Raw genomic sequence first — 20000 nt, 5'->3', positions numbered from 1 at the left:
AAAGGAAAGCTTAGCCAACAGATGAGCAGGGGAAGGAAGAAAAAAGATGATGACTCTGCACATATAAAAAAAACGAGGTATGTCAGTGTGTGTGCATTATAGTATGGCATAACTGAAAGCCCAGCACATGGCCGCTGCTACTGAGTTCTGTTGTAGTGGCCTATTTTATGATGGGATATAATAAATAAGGATGACTAGTCAGTTGCACACTGAAAATCTTTTCAGAAGTACCACACCGACTGGGCACCTACTGTAGATCGTGCAATTGTTCACATACTGTGTACTACATTTAGGCATTTAAAATTTAAAAATTTCGCACTGTGTATAGTACACAGTGAGAAAGTGCAAAAAAACACCTCAGCACAGAAAGCACATGACAAATTTACATCCACTTCACAAGACTTATAGCCAGGAAGGCATTGAAAATAGGGAGGTGTGGTTATCAGCAAATGTATGTGTGGCGGTGAGTCCATGAACACGCTCAGAGCTGCATCAGCCAATGTCCTTGGTGTTATCAGACGGCTCGGTCAGTTCTGAAAACAGGTCCGCGGATGATCTGGAGAGGGAAGGGTTATTCCGGGGCAGAGTCACCTTGTTTACATTCCACCAGGGAGATTGTGAATACAGCGATCAGCCAAACCGCTGTGTCAAGGCCAGATTATAGAATCAACCATTTTTATTGAAAAAACAGGCGGAGCAGTAATTTTCCGTCAGCCTTAAGTCTCTGGTTCCTCAATGGCGACTTCAAACAGACGAATTTGTGATCAATTCCCGCCAAGCCGAGCTTCCAACTTCTCGAAGTCCTTTACCATATTGCCAATGAGTTCGAAGACCGCCGCTAGCCTGCAAAAGCCTGCATCCAGCTTGCGGCCTTGCTCCCCCAGCGTTAAAGTGTTAGTCGCAGCGCTTATCCCTTCAGTCACGTCAGGCAGCTCGGAGAGGGCCAATGCAGCTGTCACCGACTTGCGCGTTTGTCGATAGACGAGGAATCCCCCCGCTCCAATTAGGAGAAATCTTGCTATCATAAATCCAATTGTCTTCAATGTCCTCGACAGACAGAATCTTGATACATAAAGGCTTCCACTGTTTCCAAGAATCCATTGTGTATCCAGCAAAAAATGGGCTCCCTTACCCCCTGACTTCTCGTCGCAAAAATGTGGTTGATTGTGCTGAGAGACCAGTTAATCAATTCCACGATTGTAGGTTTCGGAGGAATGAAAAGAAAAGACTCTGAAAACGAGACAGGACAAAAAGCAGTAGCAGGGCAGATAGATAATCCTGTATAATCAAGTATTTTTAATCCCAACAACATGTTTAAGTGTCTGTAGTAAAATGTTTTATCAAATGCAGAACTGAGATCCAACAGGACAAGCCCAGACACAACTCCACCTTCAGAGGTAAAAAAGAGATCATTGGTGACTTTCACCAGAGCAGTTTCTGTACTATAATCCACTCTAAATCCTGATTTAAAATCTTCAAGCACATTATTACTCTACAAATACACACAGGGTTGAGCTGCAACCATTTTTTCAAGAATTTTTGGAGACAAGAGGGGCATTAGATATAAATCTATAATTACTTCTTCTTTTAACTGCATGTCGTAAGGACTGGGAATCAACATAGTTTTCAATGGATAATACAATCTTGTTTTGGTATTCGACGGTGCTCTTTCCCTGAATTATATTCTACAAATTACTTTTGATTGAAATAGCTTTCATCACAGAATAAGTGTTTTGTTTTTTGATCGTCCCACTAAATACATGAGTGTCCACTTAAACTGAAAACTGCACTTAAGTCTATTATGCTATACACTATATTTCTGTGTCATTCTCTGCAGCTGTTATATTTTTTTTTAAGAGAAACTTTATTGATTCATCATCACATAACTGTTGGTGAAGCGGTTTATGTGTTTGCAGAATTCAAACGGCAGATTGTAATCGATTTAACATGTCGATTTCCAGCACTTTCCCAGATCCATTTCTGAGACACATCCAACTTTAGAAGAGTCTGGTTTTTCATTTATAGGACAAGTTAATGTCCATCCTCTAAGAAAGATCATGTTATTACAACTAGGGGTGTAACAATATATCTTGCCACGAAATTTCGCAATACAAAAACGTCACAATACGTGTCGTGGAGGTGACAAACTGTATCGCGATATTGGATTATTAATATTAATCTATTGTGTTGACTAGTAACTATCTGACCGCGGCCGCGCGGACCAAAATCTTCCTCCACTCAGAAGAAACTAGTACCGTTTTGGTCCCGATCACGGGACTCTTGCAGGGTTTTGAGCTCTGAACTTTTACTTATGTAAGGCTGGTGTAGAGTTAAGCCTTACCTTATTAAATTAAACCTTTTTTGGGTCGTGAGTAGGATAAACACGGGGACAACTTCTGCTGAGTTCCAGTGTACTTTAAAGTTATTCTATGCAACTTCTGAGAGCTAGCAAGATTTGAAAGTGGCGCCTCTTCTAAGCCCCGCCCCCACCCACGAGCGCTCCGTCCAAAGCCACGCCCCCACAAACACGAGACGCGCATACGATTATTAAACATTTTGGACAGCACATTTACAGCAAAACTACCCCATGTCTCATTCACCTGTAAGCGAGGCCGGTTTTAGGGGGGGCAGGGAGGGGCTGTGCCCACCCAAACGTGTATCCTGCCCACCGGCGTCTCCATCCCGGCGAGTGCCGGCGCGGCTGGCGGAGCACTGCGGTGCCGTGCAGGTTCTAGAGCCACGGCTACGGCGTACCCTACGGCGTACCCTACTGCGGTGCCTGCACGGCACCGCAGTGCTCCGCCAGCCGCAACGGCGCTCTCCGCTCTCGCCGTGATGGAGACGCCTACATCCCCACGGACCCCCATACAGCTTCCGAGCCGTAGCTGCTGCGGCTCTTCACGGCTGCTGCGGCTCTTCGTGTACCCGCGGGCTGCTGCTGCTGGGCAGAGTCCTGCAGCAGCCCGGACGGCTAACGGCTCTGCTCCCCGCTCTCACACACACAATGGGACTGAGCTGCTCAGGAAATAACTACTGGGGGTCCGTGGCAGAAGGGAGGGAGGGGGGTTACACTGGAACACTGTGAGCCCAGGAGGACCCATGGGAAGTGGACACGGGGGGGGGAAGCGAGTGCGCGCATGGGACAGGGCCGGGGGGCGTGGTTTAAAATGAAAGCATCTGATTGGTTCTTTCCCTTCCTGCCAAGCCTCTGGTCCTGGACCAATCCGTTTCATTCGGACCGAATGGGCGGGGCTTAGAGGTGCCTCTTTCAAATCTTGCTAACTTATCAGGGATCAGGGATTTTTTGCATAGAATACCTTTAATGTCCCTCAACAGTGTAGGATTTTAGAACATCAACACAGCACCTAGTGCCGTACTGTGGCGTATCACTCCGCCCAATCTAAAACAGACTAATCACTACAGATAAACTGACTAGTGTCATTATAGTCCCTGATTTACATCAGAATATAAAGAATATATTTATAAAATAATGAACCCTGAATTACCAAAATAACCTTAACAAAAATAAATCTCCTCTTACACTTATAAGGTGAGCATGAATAAATATTTTTTATGATGTAAAATTGTATGTATTTATTTACTTTTATTTATTTATTTAATTTTAGTTGTTAAATTTCTGGAAAATAAAAAGGTCAAATCATACATGAGAGAAACTATTCAGTTTGTGGCAAAATATTTGTACTTGTATGAAACTGAAGATGCAAAATGCAAACCTGACATTTACTTTTAGTTCAGTTTGTGGAAAATGGTTTGCCTGGCTTTCTCTTTAAAACTTAAAGAGTTATAAAGCATTACAAACTGGAACAATAGGGCAAATGCACAGTATTGTTTTGTATTTTGTGTGTTTCAAATAAAAGACAATTTTTTCCAGTCATATGTTCCTCATTCAAGGTTGTTAAAAAAATACTGCTATAATATCGTATTGTTATCGTGACCTCAATATCGTGTATCGTACCGTATCGTGAGATTAGTGTATCGTTACACCCCTAATTACAACTGACAAAAGCACACTTGACAGGCACGCTTTCACTAATATTGACAATCTGCGTACCATCACTTAGATCGCTGCCCACACAGATGCAGAAACAGTTTGACAGACATTTAGCAGGTTCAATCAGTCACCACCATCTTTCCTTAACATCTCAGAACCCATCGTTCTGTGCTGCCAGAATAATTCAGGTTTCCCTTGCTCACTCTGTTATATATATTCATCTAAATTCATACTATGGACGGTTATTTATACTTTGCTACGTGGCACTGCCAGCCCGGAAATACTTGCAGCTTCATAACTCCATTCCTGTGGAATCAGTCCAACATTTTATTTGCCACGTTCTGAAGGACATCCATAGCTTTTCTCTGTCCCGGCAAATCCCACTTATTATGTAATAAGAGATCTAATGCTTTTATTGTATCGAAGCTGCGGAGTGATTTGATGATGAAGGAGCCTCATGTACGCTTAGAAAACAGAATTGTGCAGGAAGATGCAGACTTCTTCAGCGAGGTATAATACCTATAAAGCTTTTAACAATGAATAATGCTCATGAGAATGTAGCGAGATGAACTGTTAATCAATTTATGTGACATTATTATTGCATGCAGAAAAATAGAAATGTTGAGTTACAACCAGCAGTTTATAATTCCTCAAATGCAAAACACAAGAAAAAAGAAAGGTTAGTTATATTTCTTATATCCATCAAAATGAAAGCAGCATTTTACTGCCGTGGCAGTGCTAGTTCATTTAAGCAAAAGTACATCATCCTGGTGCACAGATAGTTGCTTGTAGGGCTGGCCGATATATCGAGATTTTAATATATATATCGATATATTTTCAAACGTGATATGGTACGAGACAATATCGTTTATATTATTTATTTTTTTTTATGATTTTAATATAGCTTATTTTGTGACAAACTTGAATGTTTCATTTGAGATTTGCACAAAAGTTTTGTTATTTGCACAACTGTCAACCTCAGTGGAAAAGTCTGCCTGTTACTGTCTACATTGTATTAATTGCACAGTGTATTTTAATTTAATTGTTATGCAGGAAAGGGATATTTGTTTTATTTTATTCAAGAAGCATTTTTATTCTATATATGCAGACAGTTTATTTTTATTTCATTTGTTTTATAAATTTTGATATTGTGCAGACCTCTGTTAATAAAGGAACCTGTGTGACATTTGGCACGAGGCTTTGTATTAAAACTGACTGTTTTTTTAAGGGTTTGCCTCAGAAAAAATGAAGCTAACAGAGATGCTATGCTATAATGCTTTGGGGGAAACCCCAATTATGTCACGGAAAAAATATCGATATATATCGAGTATCAACATTCAGCTAGAAAATATTGAGATATGACTTTTGGTCCATATCGCCTAGCCCTAGTTGCTTGCGTATAAGAATGTGACTGAAACAGAAAAAGATCAACAGACGAAGGGAGTAGGAGTTCCCATGATTCGTTAGTTGCTTTAATTCGATGTCAAATGCTCACGCTTGTTTGCTTCAAGGGTCAATGCTTCTAAATTCATCCTCTTTCCCTGCAGCGGGCACTGCAATATATTAAGACCCTCGGCAAGGAAAAGACTCCTGACATTCCTTCCCCTCGCTCTGTCCCCTCAATCAAAGACGAGGAATTAGACTGCCCTTTTTTTTTTTTTTTTGTACTTTCACTGGCTGATTTATGTTGTGAGCCAAAGTCAGCGTCTAGGTGAGGATGCTGTCGGGGAGCCGGCGTCCCACGAGTGTCCTTATTAATCTCTCCTTCAGAAAGTGGAACGCTCAGCAGTAACCTAGAGGAGAAGCTCAAACAGCCATCAATCCTCCAATGAAATACAGACAGTTTGTGCAACTTGCTATAAGTGAGACAAACCTGTTTTTTTAGTGAGGGAAGACAGCCCTATCAGTGAGAGAAAAAGGACTTCAAATGTTAGAATCAGAGCAAAAGTACTGTTACTTCAGAATAATATGACTCAAGTAGAAGTAAAAAGTAGTCGTACAAATAATTACTTGAGTAAAAGTAAAAAAGTACTTGGTGAAAAAACTACTCAAGTACTGAGTAAATGTTGGGTAACGTCTGATTTTTTTTTTAACACAACCATTCAAACAGACAAAGGAACAAAATAATCATCTTCAGGCAAATTAAATCAATAAAATAAATAAAAAATAGCTTGAATTAAAATAATCTTAAAGTAAATTCAAGTACTTTAATAAATTATAAAATAATAAATAAATAAATTAATTAAGCACAAATAGCACAACATTTCAAGCCTTTGTACTTTTCTTTTTTAACCAGAACTAGAACAAGCCCATGAACTCATAGAAACTCTGTGTGTGTTTGAGTCTGTGTGAATGTGACAAAACATGCAAAAACAAACATTTTTCCCAAAGAATCACCCAGTGATGTCATGAGATTGACGCGTACGTGGATAAAAGGGATAAAAGAAAAGTAACAGCTCAACGTAGCCTAATGTAGCGGAGTAAGAGGAACAGTTTCTTGTTCACAATTCTACTCAAGTAAAAGTAAAAAGTATAGTGATTCAAAACTACTCCTAAAAGTACAAATTTTCCCAAAACTTACTCAAGTAAATGTAACGGAGTAAATGTAACTCGTTACTACCCAGCTCTGGTTAGAATGCACAATGTACAATGAAGATTATTTATTGTTTGGTCTCTTTGCTAGGTTGTTTTTCTTGGATCATGGCGTTCAGGTCTGTGAGCTATAGTTTTATCGTTGTTAATGTGTGACATATTACCGTAAAGCTTTACTCGGTTGTGGCGAGACACAACCAGGCAGAGGTGTCAAAAGTATTCACATTCATTACTCAGGTAGAAGTATAGATACTAGAGTTTAAAAATACTCCTGTAGAAGTTGAAGTATCAACTCAAGTTTTTTACTCAAGTAAAAGTATAAAAGTACTGGTTTCAAAACTACTTAAAGTATAAAAGTAAAAGTAATGTAAGGGGGAAAAAAGCCATTAAGGACAAAAGCCAGTGAAAATGAATGAATCTTAGTATAATGCAAATATATTAAAGAACCATATATGTGTACTATTGAGCATTAACATGTGTTTCAGAGAGCAGCAGATATGATGACTAGTTGCCTATAAGTATTGTAATGGTGCAAAAAGTCAAACTTCAGAGGCATGTTATCATTTATCCTAACCTTTATTGGAATGTACATCCAAGTTTAGTTGCAGGAATCTGAGGGAACGGATGTAAGAACAAAACTGGACAAGAACATCTGAAACAACCACAACCAAATTCACTCTATCCGGATGGAGCAATTTAACTGGATAGTTTTTATTAAAGGCCCAAATGAAATAGAGTAACGAGGCTGTTTTTAAAATGTAAGGAGTAAAAAGTAAAAAGTCTTCTGAAAAATAATTACTCCAGTGAAGTATAGATAACCAAAATTTCTACTTAAGTAAGGTAACGAAGTATTTGTACTTTGTTACTTGACACCTCTGCAACCAGGACAATAGAAAGTTACTACGGTTGGACAGGGGGCAGTGAGTAGACGACACATCCTAAAAGGAATCAGAAATTCCTTGAAATTCAATTGAAACTGCTTTTAATTACAAACTGTTATTTTAACATACAAATATTCTTCTGTGATGCTTTAAATGCAGAAAGACTTTATTTAGTACCTGCAAAGACAAGAGCTCTCAGGAAATCTGTGATTCAAAAATGAGAATTGCATTTATATAACAAGCAATCAAAGCTGAAAGTGTGCTGGTGTTTGTCTCTCTCAGATTCTACTTTGACCTCGTCAAACTTTCTCATGAATTATTTAAAAAATCTGTGAAACATATTTTGCTAGATCAATAGCTTAATAATTTGATGTAAACTTACACTTACTCACATTTGCCTTTTTCCTCATTTTTATACAGTATTGTAGTTTTTTCTTTCTTCCCTTTGTCTTTTCTACTTTTTTGGATATGTACTTTTTTCTTTTCTTTGCGTGAGAGTGCTGTGTGTGGGGGTGTGTGTGTGTGTGTGTGTGTGGGGGGGGGGGGGTGTGTGTGTGTGTGTGTGTGTGTGTGTGTGTGTGCTGCGTATGATATGCATTTATGTACATTATAATGTCTATTTTTATGCTTATTTAAGGAAGTCCTCTTGTCAAGCCCCTAGAGGGTTTTTCGACCTCCTTGCATATATGCTGTCATTTGGGGTTTTTTTTATGGTAATTTTATTACTGACTTTTTAATATGTGCTAAACAACAAACAACAATACTGTCAAATTTTTTTGTTAAACAAAAAATTATCAGGTCAAGTCAGCACACTTGATCTTCCGTTAGTGTTATACAGGAAGAAAAAGCCTCTTGACCCTCTTGGTAACTCTACAATTATTAGGAAACAAATATAATAACAGATAAAACAAGTTGTGGTAGAATAATTGATCGTTCTCAAGTCACTAAATTCATAAAGTTAAATAAAATAAGACGAAGAATAATAAACAATTGGAGTTAGGCAACATTTTACAGATACAACTTTTGGACTAAGGGTTTGTAACTTCCATCTGTCCATCAACCTGTCACTGACTGTGTTTCCATGCATCAATAACCCTTTTAAAACCTGAATACTGGCAATAACCTGAATTTGCACGGCCATGCAAACACCAATAACCCCTTTGAATAACCCGAATTTGCTCATATTCCGGTTTTTAAAAACCCCAATATGACCCCTGGGTTACTCCTTTTAAAACCCGAATATTGGGTCATGTAAACGGCTAACGGGATATCCCCATCAAACGGAACAGGAATCTGTTTTCTGTGCATGTTCTGTTCACAAGGAATCCTGGTCTTTTGAGTCCAGGAAGTTCTTATAAACACGGAGAAACGCAAGACCAGGAGGAGACTAATCACTTCATAAATGTAATGAAGGATATGAACATTTCTGCATTTGTAGACGGTAGAAAGTACCGGGATAGAAGATTTACAAGAAGGTGAGAGAAAAGTTGCGCGAAGCAGCATTTGTTTTGAATTTGGATACAGGAAGAAGAAGCGGAAATTACGCTAATTGCGTCGTGATGTTCTCCGTGAGTCGCTGATTTGATCCAGATATCCCGAATGATTAATCACCATGTGAACGGAATATTCTGAATGTTTCAGTAACCGGAATATTAGCAATAACCCGAATTTTGACTGCATGTAAACGTAGTCACTGTTTGCTCCTGATGATGTTTTCATCAGGAAACCTGATTCCTCCTCAGATACCGGGGGAATAACTAAATAACTATCTCCTGCCCGGTGATAAACCCTGTACAGACACTTGATGATCTCTGAGTGCGGTTGGAAATTTGAGCGAGGCTTTTCCATGGATACCCAGCAGGCTAGTGAGCTTTAGCTCGGCTCACTTTTGAAGCTCACGCCGCCCCCTGAGTCCGACACCGGCAGCCAATGTTTCTACCGTCTTTGAAAGCAACTGAAACTTTATACGGCAGCTTAATAATGGTTAAGAGTTGCATCACCTGAACAAGGACTTCAAACACAAGGCTGGTTTTAGTGCCGATTGAATGGAAGGTGCAAAACAACAACAACTAACCGTCTGTATAACAGAGATGGATTTATTGGCTACTATGTTTATCCTGTGGTGATTTTGTGTTCACACAGCTGTACAATAGGATGGGAAGTTGTAGTAACTTAGTATTAAGATGTAAATTGAAATAAAGTTAACGTTAGAGTCTGAGTTTTAATTGATAATTGTTACGGTTCAAGTGTTAGCATTTGGCTGACTGTGCAAAGAAATAATACAACGGCCTAAGGTGTGTGTGTGTGTGTGTGTGTGTGTGTGTGTGTGTGTGTGTGTGTGTGTGTGTGTGTGTGTGTGTGTGTGTGTGTGTTTTGCTTAAATGCATGTTTGATGGTGCTGGCACCAACAAAAACAGATAATTACTTATCAGCGCTGCTAAGCACTTCACTTTCAAAGAGTAAATTGTTTTAATTAACTTGGGATGACTTTTGCACCGTTGGCTAATCTCACTTTTTTTTACAAGCATAAGGTAGTTGGAAAAAATAAATAAATACATCTAAAAGTGAGACTATGAACTTTTTTACTGGAACTCTGACATTTTAAATCAAAGTTCAGCTTTGGAATTTGCTGAATTAAAAATGTATTTCCCAGAGGCCCCTGGTTAACGCTCCAACGGCATTATTTAAAGAAGGATTTTTGATATTATTTATTAACCCTTGTGCTGTCTTTGGGTCAAGGAAGGAGGAAGAGAAGAAGGGAGGAAGGAAGGAAGGAAGGAAGGAAGGAAGGAAGGAAGGAAGGAAGGAAGGAAGGAAGGAAGGAAGGAAGGAAGGAAGGAAGGAAGGAAGGAAGGAGAGAGCAGGAAGGAAGGAAGGAAGGAAGGAAGGGAGAAAAGAGGGAGGGAAGAAGGAAGGAAGGGAAGAAGGAAGGAAGGAAGGAAGGAAGGAGAGAGCAGGAGGAAGGAAGGGAGGAAGGGAGAAAAGAAGGATGGAAGGGAGGGAGAAAAGAGGAAGGGAAGAAGGAAGGAAGGGAAGAAGGAAGGAAGGAAGGAAGGGATAAAAGAGGAAGGGAAGAAGGAAGGAAGGAAGGAAGGGATAAAAGAGGAAGGGAAGAAGGAAGGAAGGAAGGAAGGAAGGGAGAAAAGAGGAAGGAAGGGAGAAAAGAGGAAGGGAAGAAGGAAGGAAGGAAGGAAGGAAGGAAGGAAGGAAGGAAGGAATGAAGGAAGGAAGGAAGGAAGGAAGGAAAGAGAGAGCAGGAGGAAAGAAGGAAGGAAGGAAGGAAGGAAGGAAGGGAGAAAAGAGGAAGGAAGGAAAGAAGGAACGGGAGAATTAGGTCATTTTGACCCAAAGACAGTACCAGGGTTAACTTACTGTCTCCTCTTTGTTTCCTCGCTCTAGTGGAGCTGAAGTTCAGCTTGGACCAGTACGTGAACAAGCGCTACCCGGGCCTGGTGAAGATCGTGAGGAACAGCAAGCGCGAGGGCTTGATCCGGGCCCGGATACAGGGCTGGAACGTTGCCACGGCGCCCGTGGTCGGATTCTTTGATGCTCACGTCGAGTTCAACACCGGCTGGTAAGAAAAGGTCACGTTTGACAAGAGCACCTTCCCTGTTCCTCTGTCACATCACACCTTTGCACTTGCACCTTGTGTGCTCCACTACAGGAGCATGTTATGTTTTATCATTATCTTGGAAATATTTAGTTTGGTCTGATCTGAGCGCTGTGATGTCGCCCCAGTTCTAACTGACACAGCACTTCTCAGTGAATGGCTAATATTACAAGTTAAAGTTCATGACTTTAAGGTTTTTTCATTTGCATTTCCTTTAAAATGAGGTATTAAAGGCGTTGGCTTAAAATAAAAAGGCTTCCAAATTAACCCTTGTGCTGCCTTCAGGTCAAGGAAGGAGGAAGAGAAAAAGGAAGGAAGGAAGGAAGGAAGGAAGGAAGGAAGGAAGGAAGGAAGGAAGGAAGGAAGGAAGGAAGGAAGGAAGGAAGGAAGGAAGGAAGGAAGGAAGGAAGGAAGGAAGGAAGGAAGGAAGGAAGGAAGGAAGGAAGGAAGGAAGGGAGAAAAGAAGGATGGAAGGAAGGAAGGAAGAAATGGAGGAAGGAAGGAAGGAAGGAAGGAAGGAAGGGAGAAAAGAAGGATGGAAGGAAGGAAGGAAGAAATGGAGGGAGGAAGGAAGGAAGGAAGGAAGGAAGGAAGGAAGGAAGGAAGGAAGGAAGGAAGGAAGGAAGGAAGGAAGGAAGGAAGGAAGGAAGGAAGGAAGAAAAGAAGGATGGAAGGAAGGAAGGAAGGAAGGAAGGAAGGAAGGAAGGAAGGAAGGAAGGAAGGAAGGAAGGAAGGAAGGAAAGAGGAAGGGAAGAAGGAAGGAAGGAAGGGAAAAAAGAGGAATGGAAAAGGAAGGAGAGAGCAGGAGGAAAGATGGAAGGAAGGGAGAAAACAAGGAAGGAAGGGAGAAAAGAAGGAAGGAAGGAAGGAAACAAGGAAAGAAGGAAGGAAGGGAAGAAAGAGGAAGGGAAGGAAGGAAGGAGAGAGCAGGAGGAAAGAAGGAACAGGAGAATTAGGTCATTTTGACCCGAAAACAGTACAAGGGTTAAAATGACGCCTCCTGTCCAGCAGAGAAACTTCTGACAAGTGAGAGATTCAAACGCAGTGAAACTAGCTCAGACATTGAGCATGTCAACGTTATTTTACCTGTGGGCTCATTTAGTGAAATGTAATTACTTCCATGGATCTCAGTCCGATGTCTGGCTGCTGCTAAAGCTCGCCAGCAAACACGTCATTCAAGTAGAAGGAATTGACACCTAATTTGAGAAGTGCCACTTTTCCTGTTGGGAAGGCAGGAGTTGGAAGATAGGATGGATGAAGAGGACGACAGATTCTTTGAAAGCAGTCCAACCTTTACGGCAGAATGAGTGTCAGAAATGCAAACAAATATGAAGTACGATACTTAAGAGAGAAGATTTGCCAAAGATGAAACTGAAGACATGCAGCGATTATAAATGCAGCAGTGTCAGAAATCCTCCAACTCCTACTACTGACTAGCCAAGTAAGATGTTACTTTTAATGATCTATTAACAACAAAGGAAAAGTGAAACATAAAACAAGCTAAGCTTTAAGAAACTCCTAGAAAGAATCATATTTGGTATGTGAAGACGTGTTACCGCACGGTTACCACACACTCCCTTCGCAAAAGTGAAAACTAAAGTTGGCCTTTTCAACCGAGCCGTTGCCGAGAAAACATTCTCCCTCGCCAATTATTTTTTAAAGCATTTTCAGTACACATGAACGTTTCAGATCAGTTCATTTTCACTTTTTGTTTGTGTGCTCTGCAAGCTGATGACGCAATCTACAATCCTTACAATCCCCCGCCGCCTCAGGTCTCAGTCGACGACACGAAGGGACAGTCTGGGCACATCTTTCTTGAAGTCTTACCCAAGATTAAGCAGATCAAAGTCCTACAGTATGAAATCACATGTGAACCCGCCCTGAAGGAGGAGGGGACACTTATCGTTTTTTCATGACTGCACTATACATTCGTATTACATCATAGGCAGTTTTTGCATTTCCTTTGAATACTTTTTTTAGGACTTCACATAAACTTTTTTCGTGTGTTAGCTCACATTAACTTTGACTACGTTCACACTGCAGGCCTTAATGCTAAGTAGGGGTGTAACGATACACTAATCTCACGATAACGATACGATACGATATTATAGCAGTATTTTTTAACAACCTTGAATGAGGAACATATCACTGGAAAAAATTGTCTTTTATTTGAAAGACACAAAATACAAAACAATGCTGTACGTTTGCCCTATTGTTCCAGTTTGTAATGCTTTATAACTGTTTAAGTTTTAAAGAGAAAGTCAGGCCAACCATCTTCCACAAACTGAACTAAAAGTAAATGTCAGGTTTGCATTATGCATCTTCAGTTTCATACAAGTACAAATATTTACCCACAAACTGAATAGTTTCTCTCATGTATGACGTGACTTTTTTCTTTTCCAGAAATTTAACAACTAAAATTAAATAAATAAATAAAAGTAAATAAATACATACAATTTTACATCATAAAAAAGATTGATTCATGCTCACCTTATAAGTGTAAGAGGAGATTTATTTTTGTTAAGGTTATTTTGGTAATTCAGGGTTCATTATTTTATAAATATATTCTTTATATTCTGATGTAAATCAGGGACTATAATGACACTAGTCAGTTTATCTGTAGTGATTAGTCTGTTTTAGATTGGGCGGAGTGATACGCCACAGTACGGCACTAGGTGCTGTGTTGATGTTCTAAAATCCTACACTGTTGAGGGACATTAAAGTACACTGGAACTCAGCAGAAGTTTCCCCGTGTTTATCCTACTCACGACCCCAAAAAGGTTTAATTTAATAAGGTAAGGCTTAACTCTACACCAGCCTTACATAAGTAAAAGTTCAGAGCTCAAAACGGGACCGCAAAACGGTACTAGTTTCTTCTGAGCGGAGGAAGATTTTGGTCCGCGGTTCGAGGCGCGTCGTTACTAGTAAACACAATGGATTAATATTAATAACCAAATATCGCGATACAGTTTGTCACCTCCACGACACGTATCGTGACGTTTTTGTATTGCGAAATTTCGTGCCACAATATATTGTTACACCCCTAATGCTAAATTCCGATTTTTTCCCATATCCGATTTTTTTGTGTGGCTGTTCACATTATCTTTTAAAATGTGTCCTATATCAGACTCGAGTGTGAATGCATCGCGGCCTGAACTGACCCGCATGCGCAGAGGAACAATAACAAAGACGTCACACGTAGCACGCCGTCATACAGCGGTAAACATGGAGGCAACAGAAGTGAGCGTACATGGGTATATTCTGAAATTGTTGTGTGGTGGAAGCCGACGAAACTGTGAGCAAGTGTTAATGAAGAGGAGAAGGAGGAGAAAGAAAGCCGCATTTTTTAATAATGGCTTTTTGTGGAGCGATGGCTGCCTCGTCTGTAGAGAGGTGTGTGTGGATGCGGACTCGGAGTCAGGAGTGGTGGGATCATGATAGGGCTGGGCGATATATCGAGATTTTAATATATATCGATATATTTTCAAACGCGATATGGTACGAGACAATATCGTTTATATTGATTATAATTTTTTTTTTTTTTTATGATTTTGATATAGCTTATTTTGTGACAAATTGACTTGAATGTTTTATTTGAGATTTGCACAAATGTTTTGTTATTTGCACAACTGTCAACCTCAGTGGAAAAGTCTGCCTGTTACTGTCTACATTGTATTAATTGCACAGTGTATTTTAATTTAATTGTTATGCAGGAAAGGGATATTTGTTTTATTTTATTCAAGAAGCATTTTTATTCTATATATGCAGGCAGTTTATTTTTATTTCATTTGTTTTATACATTTTGATATTGTGCAGACCTCTGTTAATAAAGGAACCTGTGTGACATTTGGCACGAGGCTTTGTATTAAAACTGACTGTTTTTTTAAGGGTTTGCCTCAGAAAAAAATGAAGCTAACAGAGATGCTATGCTATAATGCTTTGGGGGAAACCCCAATTATGTCAACGAAAAAATATGGATATATATCGAGTATCGCCATTCAGCTAGAAAATATTGAGATACGACTTTTGGTCCATATCGCCCAGCCCTAGATCATGATGTGATGAACATCTTTACAGAGACAGATTTCATCCAGAATTCCAGGATGTCGAGGGCTACCTTCCAATACATCTGTCAACGCCTCTCCACAAGACTCTCAAGACCAGACACTCAGTTCAGGCGACCCATCTCCCTGAGAAAGCGTGTAGGAGTTGGGTTATATTGGCTGGCGACAGGGGCAGGTTACCGGACTCCACTGATTAGCTCTGTCGCCGCTATCCTCCATGTTTGTCTTGACCTTTTCCGATCGCTTCCGAGTGACTCCCGCCCCCGCCAGCGCAGTATTATGACAACGGTCGCTCTCAAGTGACGTCAAAGTCGCATTAATTCCGACCTGGCTGTTCACACTGAGTTCGCATTGTACAGGCATCAGATTCTTCCGCGGATCCGCGGAATTCTGCGGATTTTGGTCTCAGCAAAAAATTTCCGCGGTTTCCGCGGAACGGGAAAAAAAAATAAAAAAGTAGGGTTACGGCGTATGTTCTGCATCGATTTAACGCAGTACCATAAATCAGCCTTCACAGACAGACAGCCAGGACGCGGCAGCAGCAGAAATGAAGAGGAGCCGGCAGCTCAGTTTAAAATACATTTTTACAGCGGGACAAAAAAGCAGCAGCACTGCTGTGTTGCAGGTAGGCTGTGCAGAGATGAGTATGGGCTCGCCACCCGCCCCTTGAAATACGGAATTGTTACGTAATTGGGAATTAAAAGTTGCGTTCCGTATTGAACCAATACGGAACCCCTTTGCACTTCGTTGCCTAGTTAAGCCTCATTTATAGTTCCGCGTTAAATCGACGCAGAGTCTACGCCGTAGAGTACCTGGCGACCCGCAATGTACGGCGTAGGTTCTGCGTTGGTCTGACGCAGAACCATAAATCAGCCTTTACCTCTCACTGCTGCTAACTGCACCGACACACGCGGCTTTAAACAAAAAAAAAGTCAAGTCAAGATGTCTCCAGAGGCTCCAGACACCCCACCTCGTCCTAAAAGAGGAAGCAGAGGTCTCCCGGAGGTGTGTCAGACAGTATGCTGCAGGGGACCTCCATAAACGTAATATAACATCCCAGAGGAACCAGGCATCTGTTGCACAGTTCCTCATACCTGAAACATCCCCTGAGCTTGATATGCTGTGATACGGGACATTTATTATGCTCTTATTCCTCTTGCATGAAGAATTACCCATGATGATGAATGCGTGTTATTATGTTATCAAAATGCATCATTCTTTGCAAAAATTCTGATTTTTTGTATGTATTCTTGCATTGATAAAAGATGTGATTATGGAGCTTTGAGACCACCAGAATGCACCATTTTGAGTATATTCAAAATTTTTCAGGGGGGCATGCCCCCGGACCCCCCTAGAGGGTTTGGGCGCGTTGCGCCCTCACTCGTCAAGAATTTTCCTCTTTTTTTAGGACAAGCTGTTCTGATGCCTGATTGTAAAACATCAGACCTGTATCCGATTTAGAACCACATATGGAAGCGAACTAAATCTGATTTGAAAAGATCAGATTCCATGTGACTTGTGCTGTTCACACTGTCATAAACAAATCAGATCTGAGTCACATATGAGCAAAAAATCGGATTTGGGTCACTTGGGAACTGCAGTGTGAACGTAGTCTTTGTGTTGTGTTTGTTGTCGCTGAGGGGATAGCGGCCTCAGCTTCTGCAGCTTGAAACCATCTATACAACTCAACCAGGACGCCTGCCAAGCATCCCCAAATCTTAACCAAAAACACACCACATATCCAGCTGGGAATAGTGTGCAACACATTAGAAAGCTAAAACAGTTTCTTTACCTGCTTCAGTCTTTTCAGAGCCAGAGTCCTTTTTAGCTACAAATCACCGGTAGATTGCAAATAAATGCAAAAGTGAATCATTTTCCCCTCTCCTTGAGGGGGCACTAAAGAAAGGAACGGCTAGCAGCCAGAAATGAATTGAAGTAAACTGCAGAATAAGAAAGTGGACATGTAAATTGAGGATTTTTTTCCTGATACGTTCACGCACAACTCCTGACTCGTGTTTCACTTGTGTCAGTGTTTTAGCACAGCATGTGGTTCGATGCTGACAAGGAATATTTGATTTGTCAGCAGATTTAAAATTATGGGCCAACTGTTTTAAGTGTTTTCATCAATAAAGTAGCCTTCACTCTCCCGGACTGAGATGTTGAAATGTTGCTTCTGGGGGGGGGTTCTGTTAAGGCAAGTGTGGTTCGTTTGTGAAGCACATTTCAGCAACAAGGCGATTCAAGGCGCTTTATGTAATACAAATATGGAAAGGAGAAAAAAAAACAGATTATGAGTTATAGCGCAAAGGCATCATGAAGAAAAGTTAGACTTACACAAGAGGTACATTGTAGAATTGAAATTAATTTAATTAAAACCTAAATTCAGAATGGTTTAAATAATTTAATCAAAGGCAGCTGTGAACACGTTTGGTTTAAAGGAACTGAGGGTTTCAACATTCCTGCAGTTTTTAGGAAGTTTGTTCCAGATCTGTGCAGCATAGAAGCTGAATGCTGCTTGTAGCAGCCTATAATGTAATAATTTCACCCTATAATGTAATAATTTCACCCTATAATGTAATAATTTCCTGAAAATGTAATAACGCCTGAAAATGTAATACAATTTGCACTTAACTCAATCGAAAATGTAATAAAACCCAATAATGTAATAACTTCACCAATAATGTAATAAAATATCCTGACTGATATTGTAATAACATTTTTACCGATAATGTAATACCTTATTACGTTATTGGGAATTTATTACATGGTACTCAAAGTCTGCAATTTAACCCAATAGTCATTCTGGTGTTTCAAATCCAGCGTATATAACATTCTTAGATACTTAAAACACAAAATGTAGAACTCTGGACTGAAAATGAACATATATATTACATTATTTGTCAAGTATTACATTATCAGTTTTGGAAAATTATGGAAAATTATGGAAAATAAATTCCCAATAATGTAATAAGGTATTACATTATCGGTAAAAATGTTATTACAATATCAGTCAGGATATTTTATTACATTATTGGTGAAGTTATTACATTATTGGATTTTATTACATTTTTGAATGAGTTAAGTGCAAATTTTATTACATTTTCAGGTTTTATTACATTTTCAGGAAATTATTACATTATAGGGTGCTACACTGCTTCTTCATGTTCTGATTCTGGGGACACAGAGCAGACGTGAACCAGAAGACCAGAGGGGTCTGGTTGCTATGGCAACAAGGTCCCTGATGTATGTTGGTCCTAAACCATTCAGTATTTATAAACTAACAGAAGTGTTTTAAAGTCCATTCTCTGAGATACAGGGAGCCGGTGTAAGGACCTCCGAACTGGAGTGATGTTGTCCGCTTTCTTAGTTCTGGTGAGAACCGGGGCAGCAGCGTTCTGATCGGCTTTCTAGGCCGAGCTGTGAAGACACTGTTGCAGTAATCAATTCCACTACAGTTAAACGCATGGTTGACTTTTTCAAGAGACATTAGTCCTCTGATCCTGAAGATGTTCTTCAGGTGACAGAAGGCCGACTTTGTAATTGTTTTAATGTGTCTCTCAAGGTTCAGCTCGGAGTCCATGACTAAGTTTACATGCAGTCAAAATTCGGGTTATTGCTAATATTCCGGTTACTGAAACATTCGGAATATTCCGTTTACATGGTAATTAATCATTTGGGATATCTGGATCAAACCAGCGACGCGCGGAGAACATCATGACGCAATTACCGTCATTTCCGCTTCTTCTTCCTGTATCCAAATTCAAAACAAATGCTGCTCCGCGCAACTTTTCGCTCACCTCCTTTTAAATCTTGCTATCCCGGTACTTTCTACCGTCTACAAATGCAGAAATGTTCATATCCTTCATTACATTTATGAAGTGATTAGTCTCCTCCTGGTCTTGCGTTTCTCCGTGTTTATAAGAACTTCCTAGAATCAAAAGACCAGGATTCCTTGTGAACAGAGCATGCGCAGAAAACAAATTCCTGTTCCGTTTGATGGGGATATTCCGTTCAAAGCTCAAAGACCGCCGCCAGCCTGCGATTCTGTTCAAGAATCGCATCCAGCTTGCGGCCTTGCTCCCCCAGCGTTAAAGTCAGAGTGTTAGTCGCAGCGCTTATCCCCTCAGCCACGTCCGGCAGCTCGGAGAAGGCCAAAGCAGCTGTCGACGACTTAGGAATCCCCCCACTCCAATTAGGAGAAATCCTGCTATCATAAATCCAATTATGAAGGCATCTTCAACATCCTCGACAGACAGTATCGCCACGCACTGTGGTGGCAAAAATTGTTGTTTAAAAATGAATGTCAGGACACCTCAGCTGTCCTTCTGATGCTTGAATGAAAAGAAGGAAAATTTACATTCATGAATGGAGGATCACACAGTGCCGATCTGAACAGACGCTCAGTCAGCCAGTAATGCCCTAGCAATGTTTAAGCACACGCTATCTTATAGTGGCCAGGCTGGGAACAACTAGACAAAATATCACCCTGGCAACCATGCCAGGCTCTGTGTCAAAGGAACATAACCTCGGCATAGGAATGTTCACTTGAAAACAGACAACAGACAGTGTTATACCAAAATTTCCCATTACAGCACAACGGTTTCCATTGTTTCCAGGAATCCATTGTGTATCCCGCAAAAAATGTCCCATCGGGGCAAGAGGGCTCCCTTACCCCCTGACTTCTCGTCGCAAAAATTTGGTCAATTGTGCTGAGAGACCAGTTAATCAATTCCATGATTGTAGAGTTGCGGAGGAGTGAAAAGGAAAGACTCTGAAGACGAGACAGGACAAAAAAGAAGTAGCAGGGCAGATAGATAAGGGACAGGAGCAGAGAAGCATCC

The 20000-nt window shown here is 40.5% G+C and overlaps 1 protein-coding gene across 1 annotated transcript in view; it reads left to right on the top strand.

The window, feature by feature from the left end:
• Positions 1 to 20000, top strand: part of galnt9 (polypeptide N-acetylgalactosaminyltransferase 9) — a 73923-nt gene that overhangs the window by 36500 nt on the left and 17423 nt on the right. Inside the window, exon 4 of the mRNA XM_061729757.1 lies at positions 10885 to 11059. Within this exon, the coding sequence (XP_061585741.1) occupies positions 10885 to 11059 (175 nt within the window). The remainder of the gene's footprint in view (positions 1 to 10884; positions 11060 to 20000) is intronic.

The sequence above is a fragment of the Cololabis saira genome, chromosome 9 (genome assembly GCF_033807715.1).
Source record: "Cololabis saira isolate AMF1-May2022 chromosome 9, fColSai1.1, whole genome shotgun sequence".
NCBI classification, from domain to species: domain Eukaryota; kingdom Metazoa; phylum Chordata; class Actinopteri; order Beloniformes; family Belonidae; genus Cololabis; species Cololabis saira.
The sequence above is the reverse complement of the archived record's forward strand: the minus strand, read 5'-3'. Positions and strand labels throughout refer to the sequence as shown.